Source organism: Marmota monax, unplaced genomic scaffold (assembly GCF_021218885.2).
Source record: "Marmota monax isolate L192 unplaced genomic scaffold, Marmota_monax_Labrador192_F-V1.1 WCK01_AAM20220418_F8-fsc00005, whole genome shotgun sequence".
Taxonomy (NCBI): Eukaryota; Metazoa; Chordata; class Mammalia; order Rodentia; family Sciuridae; genus Marmota; species Marmota monax.
The window spans coordinates 26,752,930-26,765,891 of NW_026692254.1; the positions used below are offsets into that span (position 1 = coordinate 26,752,930).

Genomic DNA, 12,962 nt, shown 5'->3' on the forward strand with positions numbered 1-12,962 from the left:
TCATGGCAAGATCAGGAAGAGTACTATCCCAAGAACTATTGGAACAAACCATTCCTATATGGCGGGTGGTGCAGGTGAAATTCTCATATTAGAACATTAAAAGGGGAAGCGAGTCCCAGGTGAACATGTAACTATAGTTTTCATAGAGCACTTAAATTTGAATAAAAATACTTAATGGGCCTTTTAGAGAGCAATCAGATGACTTTCCTTTCTGTACTCTCCACCACAGGCGCTCAAGGTGCTGGCGTCACTCCAGCTACGCCGGAAGCGGCCGACCGGAGCTGACTGGGGTCAATTCAAGTCATGCAGGTTGTGAGAAACGCGGGGTCGAGGATCTTGCAGTCATGGGCGAGGACCTCGACGATCGGGTAAGAACGATTGCCTTCTGGAGCCTACGGCTGTCTTCAGGACTATTCTCCTGACAGTGTCTTATGTGTTACTTGGGCTCCGGTGGCCGGTAGGCCGGGGCTTTTTTGAGCTTTCTTTCTCCACAGGGTTGTAGTCCGAGGCCCATCCCGGACTGTCCACACCGGAGCCCAGTTACTGCAAGATGCGGCGGCCAAGCCGGAAGTTGAGGAGGTAGCTCCGAGCCAGAAGAGCTTCAGGTGAGGGCCACTTCTGGTCCAACCCTTGGGAAATACGCACCCGTGCAGAGTCAGAAAACCGATGAATTCCCACTCTTGTCATTTGACATCTGTGGGACCTTGTGCAGATCTCTCTGAGTCTTATCTAAAGTGGGGGGTAATACTCAAGATTATGGAAATTATAAATGAGATGAGCTCTGGCACAAAGTAGCTTCACAGTGAACATTAGTTGGTTGAATGACTGAATGTCAGAATCTGTGTATAACAAATATGAGCTCTCTTAATCCTTTTGAAATGAATTTCATGTCAAATTAACAACCTCCCTCCTCAAACACAAAATGGGAAGAGTGGGGTGACACACCATGGAACAAATTATCCTGCATTTCTTGGAGTTGATTAAAGGTCCAGGGTGAGTTTTGTGTTCAGCCCTAGAAACTGGCACCTTGCTTCCCAGCAGTGCCACTACTTCTATGTGCACGGAGTGTACATATCCACTTACCCTCACATCCAGTACAATGCTAATTGCTGGATACATAAAAGACCATTTCCCTCTTTAGTAGCATAGGGTCGTCCAAGAAAGGCATATGTGCAAACGTTTTCACCATAATCTGATTAATAGTATAATGGAGTTAGAACTGGTTGGAAGTATAAAAGAATAAGTATCCACTCCCAAAAAAATCATGCAAGATTATGGTAAGACAGTAAGCTTAGTGAATTGAATGGGAATTCAACTGGACAAGATAAAAGGGATCATTGTAAGCAAAGATAACAGTCTGTGAAAAGGATGCCTCATCCTTCCAAATAACTGGCATTACACTTGTGTGCTACCATGCCTGTCATGGTAAAGGTATTTTCTGTCACCCTAGAGATTTCATACTCTCCACTGCAGACAGTAAGGAGCTGCTGAAAGGATTTAAACCAAGAATCTGTTGCAATCATTCATTCAACAATGCCAGGCACTATTCAAAGTGTTGGGGTTATAACCCTGATCAAACAAGCAGGGCTTCTTTTTTTTTTTTTTTAGCCCTGCTTCTATGCAAGTTAAATTTTAGTGGGCAGGATACAGTAAATAGAAAATAAGTAAAATATGGGAGTTATAACAGTGGGAGGTAGGGATACCAGCAGGCATGTTAAACAACATTCTGTAGGGCTCACAGGCCATCTCTAGAACTTTAGCTTTTACTGAGATGGAAAGCTACTGGGGAGTTGAGTAGATGGTTGACATGATCTTGCTTACTTTTTAAAGTGAGTCTATTTTCTGTGTTGATATTAAATCACAGGGAGCAAGGAGTTAGAATAATAAATAAAAATAAATCAGGCAAGAAACAATGGAGGTTGGGATCACGGAGATGGCTATGGAAGTAACATAAATAGACTGATTTGTTAATATAAGGTGTAAGAAAAAGAAGAGTGAAGAAATACTCCAAATTTTGGGGCCTAAACAACTGGAAAGATGGAATTTTTATTTTATTAATATGGGGAGGACTGCATGAGTTTAGGTTTGGCTGGTTAAATTTGAGATGCCTAGTCACTAAATGGAGATATAATGAAGTCTGTTAGAGATTAGAGAGATGTAAAAGAACCAGCAAGAGACAAGGAACCTCCAGAGAGGTAGTAAGAAAACCAAGAAAGTTTTTGTTGTTGTTGTTTTTCGTTTGTTTGTTTTTAGTGTAGTCAAATGGGAAATCAATGTGTCAAACACACTGATATGATAGGTGGGTGAAAATGTCAGGATTGCACATTGGATTCAAGTGTGGAGGTGGCTGGTGACTTTGATAAGAGCACGTTTAGTGGAGTGGTAGAGGCTACTGTCTGATTAGAGTGGATGCAAGGAGAATAGAAGACAGGAAAAAACATGAATATAGTTAATTCCTTAAGGAGGCTTTGCTGTAAGAGGGAGTAAAATAATGGGCAGCTCAAGGAATCTTTGGGTTCAAGAGGTTTGGGTTTTTCCTTAGATTTTAGATATGACAGTATGTTTTGCTGCTAGAATGATGCATAGAGAAGGGAAAGAATGAATACTGAAGTGGAACATTGCCGGAGCACTGTCCTTGAGGGACTAATAGGCAAGTGGAACATGGTGAGGGGATAGACGGCAAAGGCTGTGGGCACAGGTGTTTGGTAGTGGGAGCCAGAAGAAATTCTGATTGCTGCTCTTTCTCTGTAGAGGTCATCAGCTGGCATTGAGGAAACAGGAAGGAGTTGGAGGTTTAGGGAGACAAAAGAAGGAATAAAAGAGTCATCCAGAAAAATTGAAGGGTAATTGGACTAGGGATGATTGCCAGGCAGTGCTGAGTGCCCACCTGATGCTAGAAGTCATTCAAATAGGGTAGTGATTCTCAATGGGGATTGATTTTGCCCTCAGAGGACTTTTTTGCAATGTTTGACAACATCTTTGGTTATCAAAACTTGGGGACAGTATTTAGTGGGTAGAGGCCAGGGATGCTGCTAAATACCCCACAATTCACAGGGCAGCCTCCTAAAACAAAGAATTATCTTGCCCAACTGTCAATAGTGCTGAGGTTCAGAAGCCCTGGTAGAGAGGTAAGTCAGCATTGCTATGTATTTGCACAGCTCAGAATGACTGGCAAGGTGGATTTGACCACAGTTAAGGATTTGCTAGGAGAATACAATGAAGTAAGAGGAAACATCATCAAGAGTGTCTGCAAGGGAGTAATTGTCAGAAATTGGCCACAAGATTTAGTCTAGGTGAGGAGAGAAGTGGGGACATGAGGAGTGTGAGGGACAATGGAAGGCTGGTAGGGTTATTGGATTGTAAATCCTTGTGAGATTGAAAGATCCCAGAGTGAAGACAGCAGGGGAAGTGAGTGGGTGTGTCAGGAGGTAGTTGCCAGAGAGTGTGGTATTTGAAACCAAAGTTATGATGGAGTTACAAGTATTGGTAATGACAAAGGTTAGGTGTGACCAGGGCAGTAAGAAGCCAAAGTAGAACAGAAGACATGTGATCACTGAAGGAAACAATGTTTAGAAATAGAAGCCAACAGGAGTTTTGTTAAGGACCACTAAGCCAGGAGCTGTGGTCTTTGCCTTTTTCTACATTTGTTTGCATTTTTAAAAAATTATCTCTGGCAGCAGTTACAAAATGGTTTGCCTCTCTACATTTTCCTGGTGTGAGTGTAAATAGAAAGAGGTAAGCAACCAGTACCAAAAAGCTTTGTCTTTTATGTTTAGGGACTTCCTTAGATAAACCACTTGTTTACACATTGAACCTGGGAGGTTTGAATGCCTGATCTTGCCTATGCTTTCAATTAAATGGCTCAACATCTGAATCCTTCCTAGTTCCAAAACCATTCTATCTACAAAAGGCATTACACTGCTTACACTCAGACTTAGTAGGTTTGTGTTTGTTGACCCCCAAGTCAACAGGGGATAATTATCAGTAGGGAAATGATTATCATTTCTTCCCCCCGCCACCCATATTACAGGGATTGAACCCAGGGTCATTTTACCAGTGAACCACATCCCCAGCCCTTTTTTACTTTTAGACAGTCTCACTAAGTTGCCCAGCTGGCCTTGAACTTGCAGTGGTCCTGCCTAATTCCCTGAAGCCAGTGGGATTACAGGTGGGTACCATCACGCTACACCCAGCTGAAATGATCATCTTATAAACGTTAATGTCATCTACAAGATTCACCCAATTTCCATCCCAGCATATAGACTGATAAGCCAAAGCATGAGGAGGTTCTAAATCATCTCTAAGATCAGATCCACAGGAAAGAATACACTTGTAACTAATGTGCTATTGTTTTGTTTTGTTTTTGAACGTTTCTCTTGGAAAGCCAGTAGGGCTGAGGGAGAGTGGCAGAGTTCATTGTAGTTAAAGTCGAGCATGGCTGTGTGAAATACAAACATGAGTCTGATGTGAGTGCATGGGCAGAGTAGAACAGTGGGTTTTCTCCCATCTGCAATACTGAATGACATCCATATGTGTTTAAATTGTGAAAAGCACAACTTTGTAAGTAAAACTCACAACTAAAGCAGATCTCCTAGGTCCACCACCTGACTTCTCTTGCCGACCTTATGCTCCTATTTGTATCTGAGCTTCTCCATCTGAAAATAAAAGAGTACTTACCCAAAGAAAACTAGAAAATAGATCAGGCAAACCCAAAAGGTCTTGAACTCAACCACAATGTCTAGGCCAGTGCTCCCAACCCTTAGTGCACATCTGAGTCACCTGGAGTATGTATAAATAGGTTCCCAGGCCCCACCCATCCTTAAGTCTGGGTGGCATTAAGCATTTGGATGCACCCAGGGGACTCTGCTATTCAGTCCACATTGAGAGCCGCTGGTCTGGAGTTGGGGTTAGCAAATTATGGCCAGTTGTCTGTTTCAGTAAATGAAGTTTTATTGGAACACCCATACTTATTAATTTGCTGTTGTATATGGCTGCTTATGTGATAGCATGACAGAGTTTAGTAGTTGTGACAGAAGCCAGGCATGGTGATGCACACCTATAATCCCAGCTATTCAAGAGGCTGAGGCAGGTTGGAGTGAGGATCTTGAACAGAAACTTCCTTTTTTTTTTTCTGTTATTACTCAATACAAAACAAAAAAGGCTAAATATATACTGTGAAAAAGGCCTTCTTCTAACAAAAGATCAGATCCTTCTTCAGCTTTGCAAATTTTTAAATAAAATCATATTGAACATTAAAAAAAAAAAAGAGGCTGAGGCAGGAGGATCTCAAGCTATAGGCCAACCTGGACAACTTAGCAAGAGCCTATCTCAAAATAAATTTTTTTTTTCCCTTGGAACCAGGGATTGAACCCAGGGGCTTAACCACTGAGTCACAGCCCCATCCCTTTTTTTCATTTTTCATTTTGAAGCAAGTTCTCACTAAGTTGCCCAGGGCCTTGCTGACTTATTGGTCTCAAACTTGCAATCCTCCTACTCAGCCTCCTGAGTTGCTGGGATTACAGGCATGTGCCATCACACCCGATTCCAAAATAAAATTTTAAAAGGGCTGGGGATGTAGCTCAGTAGTAGAACACTTGCCTAGGGTGCGCAAGACATCAGGTTTTATCCCCAGTACCATAAATAAATAAATAACCCCCTTGGCCTGCCAAACAAAATATTTTTATCTGTCTCTTATGTGCTAATGTCTATAATTCTAGGGGATACTTGGTTGTAGCTGGACACAATACCTTTTTTTTTTTTTAATTTATTTTTATGTGGTGCTGAGGATCAAACCCAGGGCCTCGCACATTGCTAGGTGAGCATTTTACTGCTGAGCCACAACCCTAGCCCGTGGATTTTTTTAATAATAATGATGAATGTTAAAATTACTTTATCTCATTTTTATAAAGTATAGATAAGATATTGTTGAGTTGATGAAACAAGAAACAGAAGTTTGACTATTTTTGAATTGCAGAAAAAGTAGTCCATAAAGGACTTGAAAGCAATAATATAATTATGCTACCAGAGACAAGAGGAGGTAAGGAGTATCAATTAAATTTCCTTTTCTTATAGTAGAAAGTTACTCCATATGTGTGAGGTCAACAAGCTGAGAAGTAGCCCCAGGCTGGGGATGAAACTCGGTGGTAGAGTGCTCAGCTAGTACTTGTGAGACCTTGGGTGATCCCCAGCACTGCAAAAAAACCTAAGAAGTACTGTGTTCACAAATATTGGAAGAATTGAAAAGGAATGGTAGGGGCAGCTGTCTTCAGAGTAGGACAGGGCTGTTGTCTTTCATCTGGGTTCATCTGTGCCATTTGATTTATTAATTTCTTTAACCATGTGATGTATTTCTTTGATTTAAAAAAAACAGGGCAATTTTAAATAAAATGTTTTTTCTACTTGCAGCATTTACCCTCCAGTTCCAGGCCAGGAGAGCTCTCTGAGATGGGCAGGAAAGAAATTTGAGGAGATCCCAATCGCACACATTAAAGCATCCTACAACAAGTAGGTGGGAAGGGAAGCTGTTCCACCCCTTGTCGGGGTGCGGGTCTGGGTGCTGTGTGATGATGCTAGAGCTGGGGTTCCCCAGGCAAATACCTCTTGTTTGGGGAAAACAACTTTTGTCTTTACAAAATTTCCTTAAGTTTTATGAAAATATGAAATACACAATCTCTTTGCCTTCTTGGGAATAATATTTCCTGGTCCTGCTTAAAGGTTGTTGGAGGGACTATATTAGGGACGATGGTTCCACTAATATGGTGGTGCACACCTGTAATCCCAGCTATTCAAGAGGCTGAGGCATGAGGATCTCAAGCTGAGTACTAGGGAATGGGGTGGATGAAATATGAATAAGAGAGATTTATAAATACCTTATTAATAAACTAACCCTTATATAAAACTTCAAATACATGCTCCCCCTTTAATGTTTGGGCCACTATGCACTGACCCTTGCCTTGTAGGGGCTACCTGCAAATAGTAAATTCAGAGTGACAAGACTGGTGTTCTTGTGTGGCATATAAACAGATGTCCAAGGTGTTTGGTCATGTGTGGACTACAGAAACATTGCTGGCGTTAGTGACAACCTCACAGATCAGGCCCCCACTTGGAAATCTGTATTTGGTCACAGCCTGACCACCAGGCAGCTTAAAGAACAGTACAGGAGACTGTAGTCACGGGATAGAGTGTGTGGCAGAGGAAATGCTGTAGGATCCATCTGTTGAATAAACTTGAAATGAGAGCAACTGGATTTTTTTTCCTTTTCCCTCTCCCCGTCTCAAACTATTAGGGACACAGGTTAGGTTCATGCTTTTGTGTAAGTGTCTCTCCTCTTTCTCCTTCTCTTCCTCCTCCTCTTCCCCCCACCCCTAGATGTCTCAGTGGCATTTTCTACACATCACTATTGAGGTCATCTCAGAAACAAGCAATGATCTTACCCTTCTGTTCAAGATAGAAAATGCAAGAAGCCCTGGCAGGGGGAATGGCAGCGCTGAGCCAGGCCAACAAGCAACTAAGCCCAAGGCCGCCTCCCAGAGGAGGCCCATACAACAGCTTCTACTCCCCTCTGCTCTGAGCTTCCAGGCAGCTCTCCAGACCAGAAAATAGGGGGATGATTACTGAAAGGGAAACAGAAGGCATGTCTTAGGATTTCTAAAAATGATTCTTAATTGTAATTTAACATTTTAGAGATAATTAGGGAAAATGTTTCACTTATTTAAAATTACTTTTGATCACGGAATAGAGTGTCATAATAAGCATAAGAATTATCCAGTGTGACAATTTGATTATGCAATCGTTTTGTGGGTTTTGTTTTAGTATTCCTTCTGTTTTAGATGTATGAACTGAAATATTTGCAGATGAAATGATAGGTGTGAGATTTGCTTCATAATAATCCATTGGTGACGGGACTAGGAACAAGGTTTATAGGCGAAGCTAAATTGGAGATGAGTTGGTAATTGAAGCTGAGTGATGAGTCCCTGGTTCATGTACTCTTTTCACTTGTGTAGGGAAAGCATATTTGAAACTTTCGACGAGAAAACTTTAAAAATTCCCTGGTAATTAAACATCTAATTTCTTAGGAGGGGGGAAAACTAAGACAAGGACATCACACCTAATTTAAATGCCAGCTACAGGGAAGGTACTTCTTCTGGTGATGCTTAACCACCCTCAGATTGTGGAGCTCTCTTCAGATCATATGACTTGTCAATTTTCTATTAGGCTTAGGGGATGATTCGACCCTTCCTAGTACTTCTTAAAGGGATTTAAAAAGCATTAAACTCAAGATAAAGCAAATGAATTTCTCTTTCTTACTCGGGCTTCTAAGGGCATAAGTTAGGTCTCTTTTATTTCCCTGAACAATAGTTACATCCATTTTGTCTCTTCTTCTTTACCCAGCACACAGATTCAGGTGGTCTCTGCCACTCACCAGCCCCTGGCCTTTGCTTCCTGTGGCACTGAGGGGTTTCGGAATGCCAAGAAGGGCACAGGCATCGCAGCACAGACAGCGGGCATAGCTGCAGCAGCAGTAAGTACACATGCTCTGTGGTTCTGTCTCAGTGTGTTCCACTCTTTGCATGACTGATCAGTGCAGAGGATTCTCCGTGGTCATTCAGAAGCAATGAGGAATTTGCAACCCTGTTAGATACCCTGACTCTGCAGGTAGCTTGAAGAGGTCTATGTGGCAGGGTTCTCTCTCTTTTTTTTTTTTTTAGCTTCATTAGAGGTAAAACACTTGGTTGTTTTAGGAGTAAGAGTCAGGGTGCTAAAGGCTAAAGAACCAAAGACCCTTCAATTTAAAGACCAGAAGGGTGAGGAAGGGATGATAGTACTCTACCTGGGGAACATGTGGCTTAATGAGAACTCACACCGTACCAGTTCCACCATGAAGTGTAGTAGATTTTTCTAGAAGCAAGTTGTCAGTGTGCTGCTATTGAACAACTATTATGTTCCAGGCAATTTTAATTTATTACCATAATTCTTCAAAAAGCCTTTAGTATTATCTAGTTTTTCAAGAGCCAGTTGAGAATCTGAATGTGTGTGACTTTAAAGCCAAGCTGCAGTTCAGTTCCCTGATTTGGATCTAGATTGGCCCATGACCAAAACCTGCATAGTTTCTGCTATAACAGAGGCCTTACAAATGAAAACCTTGACCTTCAACTAAAACTCGATATCCAGAGATGTTGATTGCTATATAATAATGATCATCAAAAATCAAAATGCTATAAAGGTCAAGTAACAGTGGCTTCTGCATGGTAAGTTATGTGTGTTTTTCAGTTTCTAGAAAGAATTGCCTTTATAATCAAGAAAGCAAAATTTAATTAATACTAATTAACACTTTTATTTTTCATGGTGCCAGCCCTTTGTACATGCTGGACAAGTGCTAGATCACTGAGCTCCCCCCCCACCCCCGCCCACCAGCCCTAAATAACACTTTTTAAGTGGGTATTTAGAGTCAGTCTTGAAGTTCAGGGTGGTACCTCATGGTCTGAAATTCTACATTTGTGAACCTGAGAAGAATCTGAATGATATTTCAAAATATCCATTAGGTGGCGATACTATCCTGAGTGAAAAGATCACAGTCAATTTAGTTCTTTGACTTTTGACATTCTGTGGTCTCTGCTGACTCTGTTCTCCACTGCAGCCATCTCTGCTTTGCTTCCTTCTCTGATTCTGCCCCACTTCTTACTTCTGTAGGTACCATTTCCCTCTTGCCCCGCCACGGTAGTAGCAAGAGATTGGGGTGCAGTAACCCAGGCATTAACCACTTGCTGCTTCTTTCCAGAAAGCTACAGGAAAGGGTGTGACCCATATCCGAGTGGTGGTGAAAGGCCTGGGGCCAGGGCGCTGGGTAAGTAACCTCAGTTCTCCATGGTGCTTGTGCTTGCTTTAGTGAGAAAAATTGGGGCTTGAGAACTAGGTGTAGAGAAAGTGTAAAAGTCTCCATTAGTGGATTCCACGGCATGGCTTCAAGTTTCTTTCTGTTGTTCCTATAATTTACTGAGCCCCTCAAAACAAACTTAGATCACTTAGTTTAATTCATCAGACCCTTTTGAGTGACTACTGGGTGCTGGGCCCTGGGAATGGTTCCCCAGGGACCACCACAAACAGATCCCTAAGTGAGTGAGTGCAGTGGTGAAGCATGTGCCCAGGGCACTGGAGTCTGTAGAGGGGTCCCACACCCTGCAGGGACATCTCTCTGACTTTACAAGAATGAAGAGGCCTGTGTGTGTGGATATTCCAGGGAGAGGAAACTGCTCAGGTGAAGCTACAAAAGATCCTTAAGTTGCGCCAATGTTCTACAAGAAGATTTTGTCCTCAGTTTATAAAGCATAAGATGGGAAGTGGCCAGTGTGATTTGAGAAGCAGGCAGTATTGAGAGATTGGTTAAGGGATTTGGGCAAGAGAGTTTTGTGGGAGTAGAATTAGATCAGGATAGTAGGTATCCCAAGCCCTGTTCTCCCTTCCCTGCAGCACCCCATCCCTCTCAACCCAGGCCTGAGGTCCTGGGTCATCACTTCTGCGACCACACCAATCTCCTGTTTTCTGCTTCCAGTCTGCCATCAAAGGACTGACTATGGGGGGCCTAGAAGTGATCTCAATCACGGACAACACCCCCATCCCACACAACGGTTGCCGCCCTAGGAAGGCTCGGAGGCTGTAATGGGAAGAAAGCCTGCTTGGAGCCTGACCTCAAGTCTCACCTTCAGCTGGACCTTGTAGGAAGCTCCTGGCCAAGGTGCCTCCAGAAGAAGGCCTGCTGGAGACCCGTCTGGCTCTCACACAACGAGCTCTGCCTCCGCATACCACAGCCTTTGCCGGCTTCTCCAACAGAGGGGAATGTGCCCCACAAGCAAGTTCAGACCTCTCCTGCATTGTCAGGGCTAACTTTAGCATGCCCACTAACTGTGAAGTCTTCTTCCATCCAGAGGTGGACAGCAAAAAGCTCTCCATCGGGAGCCAAATTACAAGTCACATGCTTCTCTCGTACACAGGAGAGCTGAAGGGGCAGCTGAGGCCCAGGCTCCAGTCTCTGCTTTGTGAAAATAAAAGACCATCTGTACCATCTGTAGCAATTGTGAGTTTTTACTCTTGGAGTAACAAACTAATCCCACTTCCTCCTAAAAAGACTGTGAACTGAAGCGAAACCGTCAATGGAAGGGTTAAAGTGTAAATTTGAGCTGCTCTTTACCACACCCCTTCTTTGGTTTCACATATTTCTATTATAACCCCTCAACCAGGGTTTCCAGAGCTCATCTTACGAACTTTTCATACTAATGGCCTGTAATTTGACCCCAAATGGAAAGCATTTTTACTATCCTTGGATTCTGACAGAAGATTTCAGTCAGTGCACATGCTTAAAGTTAGCCCCAACAGTACAGGATGGTTGTCTGCAGTTCAGATATTCTGGTAGTAGACACAGATTCCCCACCCTCAAGTGGCAGTTCTTCATAGACTTTGACAGTCCCAGCACCCAGGAGGGAGTATATCAAAATGGAGAATGGTGGGCTTAGAAATGAGAGAATTTTCTAGAAACTACGGAAGATGGCAGGATGGGCTGTCCTGTACATTAAGCACTGCTCCCTGAAATGGCTTCCCAGAGGGGAAGGCACTGTGGAGTGTACCTCCATGCCCTGCCAGTTGAGCCCCCAGAATCTGCCTGTACTCATCATAGTGAAATCCACAAATACCCCTTCATATTGGCAGGAAGAGCTGTTAGAGGTAGAGAAAGGGAAAGACTAGGAACCCAGATTGGAGCTTAGAAGGAAAAATGTTTCCCTTCTACCTTATCTTATTCCTCAGTAGGATCTATCAAGACTATCTGGAGACTAATGACTAAATAAACCTGACTGGAGGTTTCTACTTTTAAAGCCACTACCAAAAAGGAGTTATATTCTTTTTACCATAAAACTACATATAGGGGATGTGGGTGTAGATAGTAGAGCACTTGTTTAGAGTGTATGAAGCATAGGATTCAATCCCCAGCACTGAAGACAAAATAAATATATATATAAACATTTTAAACAACTGCTATACAGTAAAAGATGTGAGAATTTCTGTAGCAGTTATATCTATGAAAGTAAAAGTAAAGATTTCAAACACAATATGGGTAAAAGGGGGGGTTTTGTTCCCTGTGATTTGATATGGTTTGGCCTTTATTCAGGTGGATAGAGGGCCTAGAGCAGTTGGACCCCAAGTTAGGACCCCAAGCAGGACACAGTTGAAAAGGTTGAGGATAAAAACTTAATAGAGGCTTTTTGCAGAGGATTGGGCAGAATTGAGGGAAAAAGCAAAGGTTTTTCCCTTTGTTTTTGCACAAAGGAACAAAGGATTAATATGAGCCCAACCTAGCCGCCAGCCTGGACCTAAGGGGCAGGGTAAGAACAGTCACCAGAATGGGGCAGGTACCTGACAAGAACTGTGGTCACAGAAGAATGTCAAAGCTTGGCCTGGCAGAGAAGAAAAAGTGCCTCAACTGCTTCTGCCTGCTGGTCTCTGGTTGGGGTTCCCCTGTGGCATGGTTTTTGGGGGCTCAGCCTCTCAAGCCATAGGATGAATCTAGAGGGCCCCATACAAATAGCAAATATAGGGGGTTCCTGTGCTTCCTGAAAGAAATCCTCCATACACTAGTTTGAGAAAGTGTCACTTTATTCACAAGAAAGCTTTGAAAAAAGAGGCTGCAAGCGTGGACAAGAAACAGAAGACCCAAAGGAATCGATGGTCTTGGACCCAGAAATAAGTCCCTGGCCCAAGTCCCAGAAGTCAGTTCTGCACGAACCTTCCTTTCCAAAGTACAGGGAAACCCACTGCTTTCTGTGGTGATCTGTCAGTGCACACCTTTTCTGGGCTCTTGAGTGGCCAACAAAACTGTGCTCTCTTCAACTGTTAAACATTTCTTCTTGGCTTCTCAAAGTCTGGTCCCCAGCCCCTTGGGGAAACCAAGGCATCTCCCCTGAAGACTGGTCAAG

At 42.9% G+C, this 12,962-nt stretch overlaps 1 protein-coding gene across 1 annotated transcript; it reads left to right on the plus strand.

Moving 5' to 3' along the window:
* Positions 1-6: 6 nt before the first annotated feature.
* On the plus strand, positions 7-11,065 carry Mrps11 (mitochondrial ribosomal protein S11). The gene is made up of 7 exons (XM_046436966.2): positions 7-119; positions 230-368; positions 495-605; positions 6,406-6,504; positions 8,392-8,521; positions 9,779-9,844; positions 10,550-11,065. The coding sequence occupies exons 2-7, from the start codon at positions 304-306 to the stop codon at positions 10,655-10,657; spliced, it is 579 nt and encodes a 192-aa protein (XP_046292922.1). The 5' UTR covers positions 7-119; positions 230-303; the 3' UTR covers positions 10,658-11,065.
* Positions 11,066-12,962: the final 1,897 nt, after the last annotated feature.

Excerpts from the sequence above, each read along its gene's own strand:
- Mrps11 (XM_046436966.2), top strand. The coding sequence starts at position 304 with ATGCAGGTTGTGAGAAACGCGGGGTCGAGGATCTTGCAGTCATGGGCG. Across the intron at positions 8,522-9,778 it reads CGGGCATAGCTGCAGCAGCA|AAAGCTACAGGAAAGGGTGT; the intron begins GTAAGTACACAT and ends GCTTCTTTCCAG. Across the intron at positions 9,845-10,549 it reads GCCTGGGGCCAGGGCGCTGG|TCTGCCATCAAAGGACTGAC; the intron begins GTAAGTAACCTC and ends TTCTGCTTCCAG.